Source organism: Mauremys reevesii, linkage group 10 (genome assembly GCF_016161935.1).
Source record: "Mauremys reevesii isolate NIE-2019 linkage group 10, ASM1616193v1, whole genome shotgun sequence".
In the NCBI taxonomy this organism is placed as follows: Eukaryota; Metazoa; Chordata; order Testudines; family Geoemydidae; genus Mauremys; species Mauremys reevesii.
Genome location: NC_052632.1, coordinates 14,018,433 through 14,037,871, shown reverse-complemented (window position 1 = coordinate 14,037,871; position 19,439 = coordinate 14,018,433). Strand labels below are relative to the sequence as shown.

Genomic DNA, 19,439 nt, shown 5'->3' with positions numbered 1-19,439 from the left:
ATTCCTAAACTACTGAATGTGACCAGAGAGCCCCGAGGGGCACCTTTTAGACATGTGTGTAATTAATAACAATGCACTACAAAAGCCTACTTAACATGAGCAGGCTGCTCCATTGACATTGTGTGAGGAGGGGAATACAACAACATGCATGCTAAGTGGATAGTTACAAACTTAATTTGGGCTGGTCTGCAGGGGTCCAAATGCAAGATCTGGTCTCAGACCTTGTTTCCCAGACCTATGGAGCTGGCAGTGCTTGTGGTGCTGCTTTTATAGAGGCTAGAGTGGCTCATTGGTGCCCCTTCAGGTTGATTCTCTGCATGACTCCATTCGGTCCTCCACACCAGAGAAAAGGCTGCTGTGAAGCAGGGCCATTTAGGAATTAAACTGGTGGGGTGCGGAGGAGTGGGGCTACAAAGTAAGGGGTTCCAGTGGACACCCTCAGTGTTGTAGGGAAAGACATTTTTAATTTCTATTATGTATCCGTTATCCAGGGCAGGGTGCAGCCTCGTTACTTGTTTCTTTATTGGGGATTTTGCCTGTTGAGACTGACGGTCCCTCTATCCTGCACTGCTCATCACATGCCCACTAAAATGAATGTGAACAACCCTCAAACACGTGTTGGGAAGGGCCTTGCACCAGTGTGGTGTGAGTGCTATGAAATGCTATGAGAGCAACTCCCAGCTGAGACAAGCTTAGTTAATTTAGTGTCATCAAGTCCAGCGGGAAGGAAAGAAACTCTTAAATAACAGCAGGTCATCTCCTACCGCCAAAACCAGGCTTGGTTCCTTTGGGCAAGGCTCCATTCCAACTCACCTGCTAAGGCTGCTGCTTACAGACGACAAGGATCCCAGTTCACATTGCAGCTGCAGTAGAGTGTAGGTTGCACGCACAGCAAATTCGGCCATGGGATGGGAGTTTCCTCTAGCTGTTCGAGTGCGCTTTAGTGGCTGGCTGCCTACTGGGAGATGAGATAATCATCTCTGCCTGGAACATGTGAGTTTACTTGAGTCTGGAGTCCCACAGGTTTGCATTGTGTTTCTCTATGCTAGATCCACCACGCATTCAGAGCCTGGAGGAGCCAGAGCTGCGTCTGGAGCATTGCATTGAGTTTGTGGTGCATGGGAACCCAGCGCCCAGCCTTCACTGGCTACACAATGGCCAGGTCCTCAGGGAGACTGAGATCATCCGCATGGAGTTCTACCAGCAGGGTGAAGTGTCTGAGGGCTGTCTACTCTTCAACAAGCCCACTCACTACAACAATGGCAACTACACCCTTGTGGCCACCAACCAGCTGGGGACAGCCAACCAGACCATCAAGGGGCACTTCCTCGAGAAGCCCTTTCCAGGTGAGAGAGTCACAGCTTAAGTGCTCCGATATGCAAGGCACTACAGAAACATAACAGGCTGCTATACAAGCTACGCACCAGGATTGTTGAACCTCCCATTGAAATACAGTCCCCTCTGGTGCCCAATATAGGAACTGTTTACCAGCACGGAGCAACATTGCACAAGAGTCTAGACATGGGTGTGAAAAAGAGTTGTGTATCCAGTTGAAATCAAAGGGGATTTTAGGGAGGGAGGATGTAATTATCCAAACTGGCCATGACGTAAGAGCTGACATACCCATTGGTGCAAAAAAGTGCCATGACATCTTTGGGGGCTTTGAATGGTCATGGCCTTTGTGTCAAGTCTCATCTGAAAGATGGCGGCTTGAACAACAACATAACATCATGATGGGACACTTGAGTCTGATGAACCATGTACAGACCAGGCATGGCCCTAATTAGCTTGTGAAGTTTGCCCAACCCATGCAATCTGACGGCAGGGGACCCCACTTTCTTCTTTGACAGGAATCTTAATCAGCATCTTAAGGGGAAAAAGGGTGAAAATTTGACGGAAAAGAAAATGACTGATTGGTTTTTGACTTTGCATTCTGCAGTGTTTGTGGTGGTTCTTGTCCATGAGAGAAGGGCTTAGGGCATGCAGTGTATCATGGGTTACTCTGACGCCCCTTAAAGTGGACTCCCATTCTTTTGATACCGAATATTCTTTTTTGGCATATAGCTGGGGTAGTGGTTGTGTGTGGAGGAAAGGCCTTTCGAGGGACTTGGTGATCTAGTTTTACTTCTTCTATAAAATGGCTGTAATCTAGGTGGAATGTCATCAGGATTCTACATATTTTATTAAAAAAAAATCTGTCAGACATCATTTTGGTGCAACAGCCCCCACAAAAACTGTGACTACCCCCAGTTCCTCTGCATCAACTGTTTGCTAGGCACTCTCAGTAAATGGTTTTAAATTCCTCACCGTGTCACTAGGTGGTAAGTGGCGAAATTGTAGAAGGAAAAATTAAGCTCTTGTTATAAGGTGTGCATTAGAGAGGGCTGTCGTGGCTGTACTGCAGTGGAAGAGTGGGAGGGTTCTTGCACTGCCTTCTGCTTTTGCAGCACCAGCTCAGGCACCCTGGAGTTAACAGAGCGGTGCATGCGATTGCCTTCAGGAATGATGCCGTGAGAAAGTGCAGCCCCAAGTTGGCTCCTGCAGCCCCTAGAAAACTGAGCAAAATAGGCCACTTGCTATATATAGAGCAATACCAATGGTATTTTCATTTATTATTTATATCATACCGTCAATGCACACAGAGCTTTCCGGCAGGTCAGATACAGTAAATGGAGACCAAAATCTCTGCCTTGAAGAGCTGACCAATCTAAAGACATGAACAGATACAGAAGGGAGTGGGAAAATTATATTCAAGATTCAAGGATGATAATCTGTCTAGCTCCTTAATCTATGTAGGTTGTCTGCTATCTGGGAGGAAGAGCAGTCTATATTTCTGGCACAGGGGTGGGAATCAGGAGATAGGGATTATGTTCTCACCTCTGTCACTTCCCATTTCTGTGATTCAGGTCCCCTGCCTGCAGAATGGGGATAATAACTTTTTGTTTCTGATGCATCCACAATGTGCTAGGCCAGGGGTTGGCAACCTCTGGCACGCGGCTCGCCAGGGTAAGCACCCTGGCGGGCTGGACCAGTTTGTTTACCTGCCACCTCTGCAGGTTCAGCCGATTGCGGCTCCCACTGGCTCCAAAACTGACATTAACATTCAGTGCATCTGAAATTTATAGTCTTGCATTTGAAAGTTGGTTTCTCTAGAAAATGTCAGGAGCTGCACATTCAACATACCTCATTACTGCTGCTAGTTACACTACACTAGTTACATTACTGCATACCAGTTCCTTTAGTATTCTTGGATGGAGATTATCTGGGCCCCCTAATTTGGTCCCATTAATCTGTTTGAGTTTGGCTTCCATCTAATTTCTACTTCCATATCCTTGTTCCATTAGTTACCCTGCCACTGCCCTCAAGCTCTTCATTATCCTTATTAAAAACTGAGGCAAATTATTTGCTTAGGTGTTGGGCCATATCTCTATGATCTTTAATCTGCACCTCATCGTCAGTGCTTAGTGGTCTCATTTCTTTCCTTGTTTTCTTAAAAAAAAAAAAAAAAAAAAAAAAAAAAAAGCACGGTCCAACTCTGCTAGGCTTTTGGCAGTTCTCACTTTTCCCCCTACATTTTCTGACTTTCAAGAGGTAGCTCTCCTTGCTGTCCATCACTTCCTCCATTCCTTGCAGGCTCTCTCTTAATAACCTGTTTGAGATGCTTGTTCATTCAGTTTGGTCTTCTATCCTTCCCTATGAATTTTTTCCCCTTACTCAAAGTAATTCCCAGCCTCCTTCACATTCGGATCCTTGAATTCTTCAATCCAACCCACTTCCCTAACTTATTCCCTTAATTTTTTAAAAGAGTGCCCTTTTGAAATCAATTATAGTTGCAGACCTATTTTTGTTTATCCTTCCCTTTAGTCTAAACTGAATTAATTCATGATCACTCGAATCAAGGTTGTCCTCTACAACCAGGAGTCCTATGAGGTCCATGCTACTTACCAATACTAAATCTAAAATAGCATCACATCTTGTAGGTTCAGTGACTATTTGGTGAAGAAATCTGTTGACTATCTTGCCCAGGAATATCTGGGCCCTACCATTTACACACTTGTCCTCCAATCTATATCTGGAAAATGAAAATCTCTAATAATCACACAAGTCCCAGTACTGTTTATTTTATTAAAAATATTAGCAGTCTCTCTCCATATCCAAATCAGATCCTGGGTGTCTATAGCAGGCCTAAGCACTATCCTAGTAGAGCCTCTGTTACCTTTCTTCCCAAAAGAGATTTTGACTCAAACAGATTCAGTTTTATGCGTTCCATCACTTCTAATATTTTTACAATCTTTCCCATTATTAATATACAGTGCTTTTCCACCACCTTTACCTCTATTTCTGTCTTTCCTGAACAGCACATATCCTTCAACACCTGTATTGAAGTCATGGCTACTATTTCACCATGTTTGCATTCACCTTATGATATCTAGTTTCACCTCTTGCACCAGTAGTTCTAGTTCTTCCATTTTGTTACCCAGGTTCCTTGCACTGATAAACAGACATCTTAGTTGTTTCTGCTTGGTTTCACCCAAATTCCTCGCTGCCAGTATACCTGACTGTTACTGCCAGTGGTTTATCACTCTTTCCTCTTGTGGTTCATTTTCTTACCCTCTCTTATTCTTTCCTTCATTGCTCTTTTACTTGGTTTTCCTCCCACGCAGTATTAGAATCAGATGTGGAGATTACATGAGCTCCAAACCATTTCCCCCAAGTTCCTAGTTTAAAGCTCTTTTAATCAGTTGTGCCAACCTCCATTCCAGAAGCATATTTCCCTCCCTACTCAGGTGGAGTCTATCCCATGAGAACAGTCCTCTGTCTGTGAATGCTTTCCACTGGTTGAATATCCCAAAGCCCTCCTTATAGCACCATTGTCTGAACCATCTGTTGATCATCATTATCTTGTCTCGCCTTTGCCCTCCTCCTCCAGGGACGGGTAGAATCCCCCTGAAGGTCACCTGAGTCTCCATTTCTTTAAGTGTCTTCCTCAGCCTGTCAGTCTTCCTTGTTGCGTCCCAGTGAGAATCTAGCAGTATCATTTGTTCCAACGTGAAGGACAATCAGTAGATTCTTTCCTGCTCCCATTAGGATCCTCTTCCACCTCAGGTCCACATCCTGTCTCTTAGCTCACGGTAGTCAACACACCCTTCTGTTCTCCGGATCAGCTCTGGTGACAGGTCTGTCTGTCCTTTTTAGTAGAGTCCCCAATCTCGTAAACCTGCCTCTTCTGATGGTGTTGCAATTCTCCAGCCTTCCCGCTTCTGTTCTTTCTGGCTTGTTCTCATAGTCACGTGCTTCTACCAGCCACTTTCCTCATCCAGAAGTCTACCCTCACAGCTCTCTGGTCCAGCATGCGTTTCCCTTCAGCCTCCTCTCTCCTTCCCTCCATCATCTGCTCAAATCCCCTTTGAAACTCCATCACAGTTTCTAGCGGCCTCTCCAAACCTCGGATCTTCTCCTCCATCAGATGCATCAGACGGCACTTCATACAAATGAAGCACCTTTCAGGTACCCTCCCCAGAATAATGTATATCCCATAGCTTCCATATCCAGTCATCTTAATTGTCTCTTCCGTTCTTTGGGTCACTACCACAGCTGCCTGTGTAGCTGTCATAGCCTTCCCTCCTCCGCTCCTGTGAAGAAAGGAAAAAGGAGTGCAGAAAGAACCCAAAACACACCCCCACCCGCAGACTCCTCTGCTTTGGCTGGTTTGCTGGCTCCTGTGCTGCTGGCCAATTGGTTGGCTGCCTTTATAGGCCTGCTGATTAGGGAAGCCCCGCCCCCTCAATCAAAGTTCAGCTGTGATCACAGGCTCTGCTTCTCTCCCCACACACTGCCCCCTGCCAGACTTTGCAAACTGAAAACAAACCAGCATAGCAAGCAAGCAAACACACTGTCAAGAACTCACTCCCTGCCCCTCAGGAGCAGAGGCTTGCTACCTTCTCCTCCAACAGGGATCTCCACGCAAATGCCGCCGGTTTCAGCTCTGTTGGCTGGCTCCTGTGCTGCTGTCTCTTGAAAATTTCCAGCCCCCTCAAATAAAAAAGTGTAGTGACTCGCCTGGGAGTCAAGAACTACTGATCTAATCCATCACAGCCCAATTAACCGAACCAAACTTCAGTTCATTGGGAGCTGCCCGTATGACCCTGGGACTGTATTTGCTTCCCTTCCAAGCCTCTGCCTGCTTTTATGGGAACACTGCAGCATCATTCCAGGCACCCTTGGCCAGCAAAGCTGTGTAAAATCCTGTTAGTATCAGGGTCAGTTTCTTATGCTGGCGAGTACATTGAAAGCTGATGTTGTTCTCAGGCTATGTAAACTGATTGTCACTGAGAGCTTTAGACATTGTCACCTGGGGTCCCAGCGAGCTGTTTTGTTTGGAAGGAGCTTTACTGGACACCGTGAACTGGTCAGGTTGCTGAGGTGAATGACTGACAGGGCCTGCTTTACCGGATGGCGCAAATAGAGCGCAGCCCGTTTCCCCCACCCCAGCCACACCTCTGTCCTGAGCCCATCACTCCATCACAGCTTTGCTACTGCAATTTGCCCCTAAACTATGTTGCAGCTATTGGAGCCAGGGGTTTCCAGTTCTGCCTTATCAATCCACTGGAATCCCAGCCTGCAGTCCCCCCGTTTCATCCCAAGCCCCCTCACAGCTGTTCCAGTGCACCCCAATCCTGACCTTCAACACAGTCTGAGGTTATCTTGAGCCAGGACTGCCAAATGGGCCAAAAAATGGGAAGCTTTGTTCTCTCGCCACACCTCCCCCAAATCCTGCTCAGCCCTGCTGTGTGTATCTAAACAGAGAAGTCTCTTAAAGTAGCTATGCTCTTCCTAGGAGGGTTTTCCCTTTGCTCCCTGTGCAGTCAGTGAGCTGGCACTAGCTAGTGGCTGGCTTGCTCCGAGAGATAAGCCCTCAAGTCTGGTTGGGATGATGCGGGAGTGTGGCTGAGAAGTGTTTGGACGGGAGGGGCTGCCGTCCCTTTACCGCGCTGTTAATTGTGTTGCTTCTCTCTTTGTCCTTTCACAGAGAGTACGGATAACTTTGTCTCAAGTAAGTGCCTTCTTGCCTTTTGCTTTGTTCCCTTTCCCCGCCCTCCTGAATGCAAGTACCTTGCAGATGACATTTCGGGGAGAATCTGATGCTTTAGCACTAGGCAAGAGGGATTGTTAGAGAGGGAGATGGGAAGCAAGACACTTGTTTCCTCCTCTGTGAGAGCCCGAGTGTATTAAGGAAGGTTTTTTATGTGCTGTACAGTCTGTAGCTCCTGGACAGGTCTATTCCTGCCAAGTGGGGTTCTGAAGAAGGATCCATACCAATGGAGAGGGAGGCATATGTTGGGCTGGTAGCATAGGTGACTTTGCAGCATGACACAGAGGCGTGAATGTGACCAATGTGTCTTCAAGCAACTCCTGTACTGGCAGTAGTTTGGGGTGCCGCAGGGCAGTGGTATAGATGCCTCATCCACCGAAACTAAAAGGAAAAGCCGTCTTCAGAGCTAGTGCTGTGGGGGCTGATGTGCCTCAGGGCTTGGGGAAGTAATATGGAGCCTCTCCCCTTGAGGTTACTGGTCTAAATTAGGTGCAGGTAGGTGGTGCCCCTAAGAAGTTGCCATTGAATCACCCGTATGAAATGAGCAGATGGGTCTCAGTCCCCTTCTTAGCAGAACAGTTGTCCACATCACAACAAGCACTGGTTTGACCCCCGTATTCAGACAGTCTGAGCACAAGCCAAGGGACTGATTGGGTCCTGGATATTGGAACCCCTCCCCCCTGCATTGTAGTGGGGCTCTTCCAAGTAAGAGCTGAGGCCCACTGAAAAGGTGTGTAGGGTAAGTGCTGTACCTGTTCTGTGGGTGGGGGACTTCTGCCTCCTGGAGTTTTAATCGCCAACATTCAAATGCATTTAATTTAAAAAATCATTGTTTCTTGGTTTTAATTTGGCAGGATTCAGTCTTGCAGCAATCTGCCTTCCAGGGATGCTTGAACCACGAGCTTTCCCCTGGTGCTGGGAGGCGTGTGGGTGGATGAAGAGCCTTCACCCACAGAACATATGGGATCAGACTGCTTCTCATTAGCTGGGTGGGAATGGCACTGTGTCTGATCGGTAACGTGGCTCTGCTTCCTCACTGCCAAGTTACATAGGACCCTAGAGATCTTAAGTAGAAAACACCTATTAGCTCATTTGGTCTATGCCAGTTCAGGAGAAATTACAACCCCAATAAGACTTGAATTTAGAGTCTTTGAAATAGAAGGCAAGAGACCTCATTCTCTGGGCTAGCCAGTGCTATGTAGTGTGACATCACAAGGTTGGGATGTTCTGGGGCCTGTGGAATTCCTTGGGGGCACAAATTGAATATTTCCTCTTTCCTCTTCTGGTTCCAGTTGGTGACTATGAAGTGAGCCCCACCCCACCTATCACCGTGACCCACAAACCAGAGGAGGATACATTTGGGGTGAGTCCTGTAAGGGGAAGCATTTTCTGCTGTTGCTGATGGAAAGGGTGGTATACTGTTTGCGCCACCATTGGTTCTATACTGAGATAGTTGTTTTGTAAGTAAAATCCTACTCTTTGCAATTAATGATGGCCAGACTTTAGAAGGTTCAGTGGTTTGGGATGGATAAGCAGGGATACTGGTATGAACCGCATGAGCATCTTGAGTTTGCAAAACTGGGCTGTGAATCTCTTGAAGACAGAGTCTCCCACAAAGTATTTCCTGCAGGGTCAGAAATTCTGGGAGAACAGTCTGAAAAAATAACAAATCAATTAATTGAGTTGTTTCATGCTATAATAGAATGTTTAGGAGCATGGATCCAGTTTGGGTTTATTTTCATCAATACCAATTCATCCACCCCTTCTTTAACCCCCCTGCTGCATTTGGTGATGTCACACTAGGACTCGATGACATTGGCTGAAATAAGTGAAAGATTTGTCAATTCATTTTACATGGTTTGCAAGACCTCAAAATTTCACTTTTCACAGAATCCAGACAGGGATGGGAAAAAATGGTTGTGAGCAATAGTGTTGGAAAAATAATTAGGATTTCATTAAATTGCTCTAATTTTGTGCAAGTTTTTGAGAATCTTGAAATCCAGAAAGTATTGACAGAATAAACAAAAGCTTGTCAATTTTTCCAAATGTTTCATGCAGCTGTAATTTCTCAGGGGAGTGAGGAGAGAGCTTCATACAATGGGACATTACTAGAGAAGAACACCGAGTGTAGAAAAAAGAAATGCGGAATATATATAAGGGAATGAAAATCATACTTGTTAAAATGTGACATTTTAAAAATAAAATCAGGAGTATATCAAAGACTGGGAAAAGCATCAAGCGATGAAAGGAATAAAATGTCTTTGTGTTAAGTGCTGTATTTTCTTCTGTTATTGAACACATCACAGTAAGAGGACCACAGGTCCAAATGCAATAAGAGGCCCTGGAAGGCAGTGAGAATAATTGGCCAAATGCAAACGGAAGAAATCCTGAAAGGAAGCTGTTTACAGCAACACAATTAAAGTGTCTTGGGTAAAGATTTGCAGAAATAAATATTAATAAATATAAAAAGGAGCTTTGGGTTGTAAGCCTTTGTGGGCAGGGATGATTTCTCTTCTACGTCTGTACAGTGCTTGGCACAATGGGACCCCAGTCCCAACTCGGGGACTTTTGATACTATTATAATATAAATATTTAGCACTACTACTAATAAAGGAGCAGCTGGAGCCTTAGGAAAAGAGTTCTACCACCTTCTGTCTCTTGTGTTTTCTCTTCCTTTATTCTTGCTTCTGAGGGTTGTTTGCATGGAGACAGAATCGATATTGTGAAATAATTCTTCTGCTCCTACTGCATATTCCCCATCTCAAGTTAGTATCCCCTTATGGTTGTGAGGCCATAAGTTGGTTAAGGTGGGTCAAATGGAGATTATGAAGGGGGGAAAAAACAGGGCATTAAGGAATACCAAGGAGCAAAGAGTCCATGCAGATGTACTTGATGATGAAAGAGCGAGGGTTCAGAGATATGGGAAATGAAATATTGGAGCAGAATTATATCTATATAGAAATTATTCTTTTTCCAGTAGCAGTAAGAGGCTCTTGTATTTTCAAAATTGCATTAAAGCAATTTGCATTCAGATGTATTCGTCTCCGCAGCAGGCATTCATGCTGCTGTAGAGAATGTAAGTGTACAGGAGTGACTGAGCCAGGAGACTTCTACTTTTCAAGTCTGAACTGGTTTTGATATCATATATTCCTTTAGACTAACTTTCAGATTTGTCCCTTGCAGGTATCCATAGCAGTTGGGCTTGCAGCTTTCGCCTGTGTCCTCTTGGTGGTGCTCTTTATTATGATCAACAAGTATGGTCGTCGGTCCAAGTTTGGGATGAAAGGTATGTGTAGCTGCTTTTCTCCAGCAAGAGGCACCTTCCAGGAATGCCAGGCTCTAATGCCACATTATGAAAGGTGGTGTGTTTTATTTCCACGAAAGGTACTGTCTATACCAGCCGGTGGCACTACCAGAGCCCTTTGAAGGGGAAAGGTGCTACTACCTCTTCTGTTCATTGCCTGGACCTAGAGAGCAATAGAGACTCTCTCTTTTGTTGTTCTGGGCTGCAGATGTTCCTGTTATTGGGAATAAGCGGGGATGTGTGTGTTGGTGGTGGGGGCTTTGGGTCCTGCTGTCTTTGGCAGTGAACAGCGGTTGTTGCACACTGAAGAATGAATGCCCTTGTGCAGTGTTGTTGTAGCTGTGTTGGTCCCAGGATATTAGAGAGGCAAGGTGGCTGAGGTCATATCTTTTATTGGACCACCTTCTGTTGGTGAGAGAGATGAGCTTTCGGGTTTATACAGAGCTCTGCTGCACGTCTGGGGAATGTACTCAGAGCTCGAAAGCTTGTCTCTCTCTCAAAGATAGTACCTCACCCCCTTTGCCTTCTTATAGGTCTCACGGGAAATGCCGTTTGGCCGCACTGCGTTAAGCAGGTTTGGGTATGTTGGGGCGGGAGGTGAAAATACATGAAATTGCCTCCTTGGTGTATTGGCCAGTTCCTGATAGAAAGGAAGGCGGGTGGATTTGGAGTCGGTTTGTGAAGGAAGAGAATATGCGGTTGTGAGTCTGTGGGGTGCTTGCGAAGAGCAAGTGATGTTTCAGCAGGTTGCGAGGGGTTTTCCTGCTGCCTCCCCATTGGAATGTTTCACTCGTTTCCTCTTCTGCTTCATGGCCATCCTCGTGGGAACTGTTTCAGGCAGGCTAGGTATTGCTTAGCCAATGAGAAGACAGTGATGTTTGCCATATGGAGCCATTCTTTCAGTTCTCCCCAGCAACGTAGTTGCTTCTCTTCAGGATCATGGGGCTTGTGCCAAGAGAAACTGAATCATTGAGCACCGTCTGTTTTTCATGATTTGCCTTGTGTTTATCTGCAGCCTTGGAGCGTTGGTGGTGCGCAGCAGAGCCCACTGGGACAGGTTTATAACATAACAAAGTAGTTGCCAGCCTCCATCCTTGTTAATACAGGCATTGTACAGCCAAACACGTGGTCTTTGGTTAACACAACCCTTTTCAAGGGCTTTCGAGTGGTAGCTGATTGCCCAGCCATGCTGGGGCCTGCATTTGAGGAGCAGGCTGAAATATTTGGGGGCACGGCTTGCGCTTCCCCAGGACTTTAATTAAACAGCAGAACTACTGTAGCAACTTAGCAATATTTAGCTCATATGCCCATTAATGGGAGCAATCTGCTAGGGTGTACGGATTGGTTGGGGGGAGCATGGGAATGGAAGTCATGATTTCTGCCATTTGTTCCCAGCTCTTCCGCTGACTCATTTTGTGATCTCACACAACTAACTGGCTTAACTATGCTTTCTGCTTGACTTTCCCCATCTGTAAAGTGGAGATGAAGTTTACCAACTTCATATGGGGTGGTGGTGGGGATTATCTAAGAGTCACAGGAGGAATGTTTGTACAGTGCCATGATATCTGCTGCTGATAATGCAAAATGTTATGGGTAAAAGAAAATAATAAATATTCCCATGCACATGAAAAACAGAAAGATTAATGTGAATATCACGTGGGTAACTCACCTCTGTAGATGGATAAACAGATGTGTGCTTGCACTAAGGGGTTATGGTAACCATGAATGTGAATCTTGAATGATGTTTGAGTTCCCCAGAAGCCTGAGATGTGCTGTGGTAATATTCCCTTTTGGCATGTGCAGGATTTAGATAGCACAAGCTTTTATCAAGAAAAAACATGGATTTCCTTTCATTAAGTTGCTGTGCTAAGTTGGAGTCCCTGTTATTCTGATAATAAATTGTAGATATAAATGTCCCTCTGCAGACTTAATTTTTCAGGGTTTTACTGGTAAGGCTGTTAGACAGACAGAATCTGCAGTGTTTACACAGGTTTACAATTCAGGGAGATGTCTCATGTGGGACTTGATCCTGATTCACTGATTATGTAGCCAATCACAACCTTCATAGGCATCTTGGAAATGCAGGTTGTTGTTGGGCGCTGTGGACCCCAAGTCCACGTGGAGTTAGTGTGAAAGTGACTGGCATTGCTATTGGATGAGTGGCTGGATCTTGAGCCTTGAAGGCTCCTTATAAATCAGTAGCATTCTGTCACCATGTTTAGACAAACATGCACAGGCTCCTGCTGAGCAAAAGTACCTGCTGCTGACACAAGGGCTCAGGTAGCTCTCTTGGTATCTTCTACAGCATCTTTATCATTGCCACTAGGGTAAACTTGTCTAATCTGCTCTCCTTAAAAACTCCACCTTGGTTCCTCCTTCTCCTCCCTCAACCAACACTCTGGGGACCCTTTCCATGACTTCCTCCTCTACACCTTCTCCTTGGTGACCGTATCCATTTGTACAGTTTAACTCTCATCTCTTGGCTGATGACTCACTAATCTATGGGCTCTGTTTCCCTCGGCCCATGCCCATGCTGCAGAGGATCTCCTGATATATGGCCTTAGATGGCCCATCACCACCATAGAGCTTCTTGGTTTTTCCATTTCCTCCTTTCTCTGTTCCATCCTGCCCGTCCCTTAGGCTCACAATCCCTTTGACTCCTCCTTTCCCTTCTTCCCACACAACAAGGCTGTTGCCGAATATTGCTGCTTCTTCCTCCTCAACGTTTTGTAAATGTGACCCTTCCATTCTAATGCCCTGGCTGCATCTTGCCTTGATGGCTGCAACCAGCTGATGACTGCATCACTCCCTGCCAGTCTGCCCGAAACGCAGTGGCTAAAATGCAATTCCTTCCCCATTGATCAGATCCTATCACCCTCTATCTACCTTTGCAACCCTCCACTGGCATCCATCCAGCCACTGAATAAAAGTTCAAACTTCTCACTTAACACCTTTAAGGCCTTGAATAACTTAGGTGTGGTCTACATCAGTGGTTCTCAAACTAGGGCCACCGCTTGTGTAGGGAAAGCCCCTGGAGGGCCGGGCTGGTTTGTTTACCTGCTGCATCCGCAGGTTTGGCCGATCGTGGCTCCCAGTGGCCACGGTTCGCCGCTCCAGGCCAATGGGAGCTGCAGGAAGCAGTGCGGGCCGAGGGACATGCGGCCCGAGGGACATACTGGCCGCCACTTCCCGCAGCCCCCATTGACCTGGGGCAGCGAACTGCAACCATTGGGAGCTGTGATTGGCAGGTAAACAAACTGGCCTGGCCCAGCAGGGGCATTCCCTGAACAAGCGGCAGCCCTAGTTTGAGAACCACTGGTCTACACTACAGACTTATGGTGGTATAACTACATTACACCCCTGAGCAACGCAGAAAATCTACACTCCTGCACAACGCAGTTACACCGACCGAACTCCTGGTGTAGACAGTGCTATGTAAACGGGAAGTCTTCTCCTGTCGACACAGCTACCGCTTCTCAAGGAGGTGGTGTACCTGTGCTGATGGGAGAAGCTCTCCTGTTGGCATAGGTACTGTCGTCACTAAGCATTACAGCCTTGTCGGTGCTGCTGCATCGCTGCGGTGCCATATGTGTGGACAAGCTCTTAGGCCTAGCCTACAAGTTGGATTTTATCTCCTATCATGTCCCCCCTCCCTTCATTCCACCAATGTTGCCCCATTTATTTCAGTCTCCCAACTTTACTTTCTTCTGTGGTGCTTCCCATTTGTGGAATGAGCTCCCTAATAACATAAAAACGGCCATACTGGGTCAGACCAAAGGTCCATCTAGCCCAGTATCCTGTCTTCTGACTGTGGCCAATGGCAGGTGCCCCAAAGGGAATGAACAGACAGGTTATCATCAAGTGATCCATCTCCTGTCACCATTCCCAGCCCCTGGCAAACAGAGGCTAGGGACACCATCCCTGCCCATCCTGGCTAATAGCTTTTGATGGGCCTATCCTCCATGAATGTATCTAGTTCTTTTTTGAACCCTGTTATGTCTTGGCCTTCACAACATCCTCTGGCAAGGAGTTCCACAGGTTGACTGTGCGTTGTGTGAAGAAATACTTCCTTTTTTGTTTCTTTTAAACCTACTGCCTATGAATTTCATTTGGTGACTCGTAGTTCTAGTTCTAATCTAGTTTGCCAAGCCACTCTTCTTTCTTCATTCATATCTCCTGAAGTCTCACCCCTGAACACTAACTTCTGGCAAAGATCTTTACTGCCACAATGTCATGCTAGAGAAGGAGAGTGTGATCAAAAATCAAAACAACCAAAAATCCCCTGGAAGCTTGCACTCTCCTCTGAGTCTCCCACTGTGATTTCGTTGCAGCTTTCTGGGGCAGGAACTAGGTCCTACACAGCATCAAGCATATGGTTGGTGATTAAAAAATAGAGTAATAATAATCAAAAGGCCTGATCTGGGTACAGAGCATCATTCCCTGATTCAGGAGCAGTTTGTAGCCAGCTGATGCATTGCCACTTGCTATTGAAATCCCAGCTTGGCAGGATTGTAGGAGCAGGTTTTTCTTGTTGTTTTTGTCGTGGCCGCAGAATGCTGTGTACTCAAGTAACCCAGAACGCCTTGTGGGGGCCCTGTAAGCTTGTCTCCTCCTCCCCATCTACTGTGCTCTTCCCAGCAGGCTGAACAGGGAGGTTAATGCCTAGTGAATAAGGGGGGACAGTTGGCACGGGGGTGGGGGAGTGAACCTTACCAGGGTGTGCAGGCAGGTGGCTGCTTGCGTTCTGAGGAAGTGAGGCCAGAGAATGAGGAACTCCTATATCCCAGTCCTGGGCTTTGTGCACATGGGCCAAAAGCACAGCAAAGGAGCAGAGCAATCTGAGAGGACCTGGTTAGGGATTTCCTAGCTAATAGGTACGGATTTGAGTCCTGTTTGGGATCATAGCCCAGTGCCTCTGCTTCTCTTCTTTCTGCCTGTCCCAGAGACAGCCAGGAAAATAAGTGCCTCACATTGCTCTCTAGCGACTCCTTCAGGTAGGCTGTAGAAGTGGCAGTAACAGGCTGCAGAGGGAGCAGCATCCAGTCTGCCTTGCAGAAGAGATCACCACAACAAAGAATGTATGTATTGGAGATCTCAGAGGGGATGCTGTTTCCATCCCCGGGCTAACCTCCTTCACATGGTCTATGCTGTCTGTCAGAGCTGAGAGCAGCTGTGCTTCTCCCAGCTCCAGGTCTATATGGCAGAGTCCCAGAAAAGCCATGACTGAGGATATGACCCAGCTATTGGTCTGTCCAATACCAACGGTGCAAAATACTTGCTCTGCCAGTTGAACGGTAGCAGGGCTGGCGTCGAGGCGGCTTCACAGGCCCCTTGTGATGTGGGTTATAATGCAACATGTTCCCTGTTTGTCGTCGTTCTGGTGAGCTTGTGGAGGCTGGCTGTGTGCCATCCTCATTGAGTTTCCTTGCTTGCTCCAGAGGAGGTGCCTCGTTAATATTGGATCATGGTCGCAATCCTGCTTTTCAGGCCTCCTTGAAGATTTGCCTCCATGCAACAGAGTGGAGAAAAATGTGGCTTGACAGGCTATCAGCGACTGCCGGGCCGTGGAATGTGAAAACTCAGGGTTAGGGGAGATAAAATGAAAATGGAAAACAAAGTTCCCTTTGTGTGTACCTCAGGCTTAGCTGCAGAATAGAGAGACATTGGAGAAAGAACGGCCAGGCAAAACACATACGTAAACGGAAAGTATCTAAGACACAGACGTAGTCTGCAATAATGGCTGAGGTCTAATCTGAGTTTTTGTACACAGACATGTGAATGAATCTTTAACCAAGGAGGGACAGTCATCTAGTGGTTTAGAATAAGAACCTGGGAATCAGAGCCCCTGGTTTCTAATCCCATGTGCGGGAGGGAGCGCGGTTAGAACAGGCAGACTGGGAATCAGAGCTCCTGGGTTCTCTTCCTGTTTCCAGCTCTTCCAATGACTCACTTAGTGACCTTGGACTAATCTTTGCTTCCCTGTGCCTCAGTTTCCCTACCTGTAGACTAAGGATAGAATACTTTAGACCTCACCTTAAAATCACCCTTCTTCCTGTAAGTCTATAAACCCAAAGCCTCCCAGTAAACTGTAGTCAGAATACATATTGGGAAATGAAGTTTAATTTAATAAAGCTACAGGAAAGTCCTGGGGCTTACAGGATATTCGGACACATTGGTGGGCATGGTCACATAAGTACTTTGTCAGGTAGACAACAAGACGTGCACATTCTAGTGCTAACACTTGGCTTGCGGGTGCTCTTTTGTGTGCATGTTTTCTGTTGCAACTGTAAGGTCTTTGGGACAGGGATGTTGTGCTCATACTTATTTGTATTAGGTACTCTTAGTACTACAGAAATAATAAACAAGAATTCATGCTTGTAAGATAGCTACAATAGTCTTGGATGAAAGAGGATAGAGCAGAGCAGAAACAAATGTACTTATTTACTGTGTGTGTTGCCATAGCACCTAACAGCCCTACAGTCATTGTGTGAGGTGTTACACAAACATAGAACAAAATGACTTGTCTTGCGTAGCTAAACTTGTTTTCTGGGCTCAGCTACAAACTAGTTTTTGGTCCCCAAATCAGGTTCATCATGCAGGACAAGGGTGAAGAGCGACTGACAGCCCAAATGTAGCTTCATCTGCTGAAATCCCATTGCCTTTTTACATTTTCTGAATCAACAGAAACAGCAAAGGGGAGAGGGGAGGGGGAAAGGAAAGAGAGAGGGAGAATAATAGTAAATAGAGGCTCTTTACCCTTTCCGTAATGTTTCAAGAATCACATCACTCAGTTCATTTGGTATTCACTCCAATAGCCCTGATCAGAGCACTAGTGCTGCTGATGTGCATGCGCATGTCAAAAGTACTCGCAGAGCTGTTCCATTGCAATTTAGCATTAGTTAATAGCTACTTAAAGTAAAGTGGTTGCCTATTTGATTATGATTGGGGGTTATTAACATTTTTTCCATAAACAGATGGTAACTGTCCTCTGCGTCCATTGCAAAGCAATGCCAGGGTTCTGATTTCAAGGGGACCAGTGCCTGCAAGGAGAGCTTGGATGCATGCTTTGTTTTTTTGTTTCCCTCCTTAACAGTGTAATTATCTCTGTAGCTTAAAGGGAAAAAATGTTTAAGTGACATGACCTGCCTCTCCAATGAGACTTAATCCTGACCTCCATTGACTTGCCCGTGTCTGAGTACAATTACATGGCGGTTTATTTTTTTTCCTTGAAGCTGTACAGGAAGTAAAATAAATTTGCAATTAAGAGAAACCATAAAGTCAGTACTGATTGCCCCAAAGGAATCGGTGTCCAGCATCCTTCTATTTTATCCTACCAGACTTGTTCATGTCGTTGTTCATGGGCTGATTCCTTCCCAGTATCAAGGCCGTACAGGGTGGCTACGGGAGAGGAGCAGCCATCCATAGGAAACAGCAGCTGGCCACAGAAAGTATCGTGAATAAATCCACGGTGAACCATCAAGTAGAGCAAAAGTTAGTAAAAGGTAACAGGCTTCTGCTGCTTTGTTTGGGCCCAGTCCTGTAATGTGCTGAGCACTTGATGTGAGATGTGAGCTCCTTGGATTCCTGCTGACATTGGTGGGAGTTGGAGGCACTCAGCACCCTGCAAGGTCAGGACCTTTCCTTGGTGGTATCTTTTTATTTGTTTTAAAAGTCCCTAGGTTTGCTTTCTGCTCTCAACATCTCTTAGTTTGCCTGCCTTGAAACCTGGGAAATGGATTGAAAGGGCATGTGGTTTCACTGGGCTTCCTTCTATAAGTGCGTCTGTATCTTCCACTAAAGTGCCATTTTATTTTGTTTTCTGATTTCAACCTTGTGAAACCCTGTGCTCCCAGTGTGTAGGCACCTCGCCTTCCATTCAAAATACGATCCATAACCACAGCAGCAACGGTCAAACAAAACTCTTCCAGGCATGTCTTGGTGAACCTCAAGAGAAGACACTGCACGGCGTACAACGGCATGTCTCTAGAGGGATCCATTTATCTTCTTTTCACAGGACTGGAAGTGCACCAGTATCACCCAAGGTTGTGTTGTGCCAGCATTTCTGTTCCCTTTAACAAGGTTCTGATACCAGTTCCTGCACTTAAAGTGAAGACTTAATATATGGTAGGTATTGTTCTTCTAGTCCAATCACTAGACATTTAGTCTGCATTTACTTTTACTGTCTCGCTACACCAGGTAGCAGCAGACTTTTTGCCTATCCTAACTAAGAGCAACCAGATTCCTTGTCACCAGGCTACATAAACAAAGGTGGCAGAGTAAATTCTGCCCAAGCTTGGCATCTCTGTGCCAGATAGAAACGTCATCCCTGGAAGACTTTGGAAGGGAACAGAGATGTATGCCACTTACTCCTGTGAACTGCTTGGAGAAATGCTTAGTAGAAGATTTGCAACTGCTAAGATCTAAAAGAAAAAGTACTTCTACCTGAAGCTTTAAGAGACTGCTTAAAAGAAATGTTTGCAAAATGCACTTACCAAACATCTATCAAGCATCAACTTTAATTTCTTAGCCAAAAATTGAATGTTACTTGAGAGCAAGGTAAGAACTGCTTAAGGAATTCAAATAAGTAGTTTAATTTGACTTGAGATACCTCCGCTTCCTTTAAGTTCCTTTAGCCTTTCATCATACATCAGACCTTCCAGGTCTTCCAGGTCTACTTTTCTGGGCATTCATTCTTTCTAAGATGACCTCCTGAGGTCTCTTCCAACCCTGATATTCTATGAATTATCTGTTGGGTATTCTGATTCCTGCCATCTCTAGGATGCACCAGTCACATTAATGGAACAATGATGGAAAGAGCCCAACAACAGACTTTGGCTAGTGAAAGACTGTAATACGCAAATCTGGTTCTCTTCTTCTCTTTTCTCCAGTGAGTGCCATGAATGGTTCACAAATCACATTAGTGGCACCCAGAATTGTTTGCAGCTAAATTGAGATGCAAACACCAAATTGGTCCGGTGGAAGTAAACAGCTGGATTATAAAAAGCAAACCCCAAAGCAAACTCCCAAATCCAAGTCCTTTGC

General features: G+C 45.8%; 1 protein-coding gene across 12 annotated transcripts in view; it reads left to right on the top strand.

Annotated features, from left to right (window-relative positions):
* The window catches only part of NTRK3 (neurotrophic receptor tyrosine kinase 3), a 315,119-nt gene that overhangs the window by 124,179 nt on the left and 171,501 nt on the right, over positions 1-19,439 (top strand). For all 12 annotated transcript variants that reach the window (XM_039491387.1, XM_039491383.1, XM_039491385.1 and 9 more), the window contains 4 exons: positions 1,050-1,346; positions 7,031-7,054; positions 8,386-8,456; positions 10,277-10,379. In XM_039491387.1, the coding sequence (XP_039347321.1) occupies positions 1,050-1,346; positions 7,031-7,054; positions 8,386-8,456; positions 10,277-10,379 (495 nt within the window). The remainder of the gene's footprint in view (positions 1-1,049; positions 1,347-7,030; positions 7,055-8,385; positions 8,457-10,276; positions 10,380-19,439) is intronic.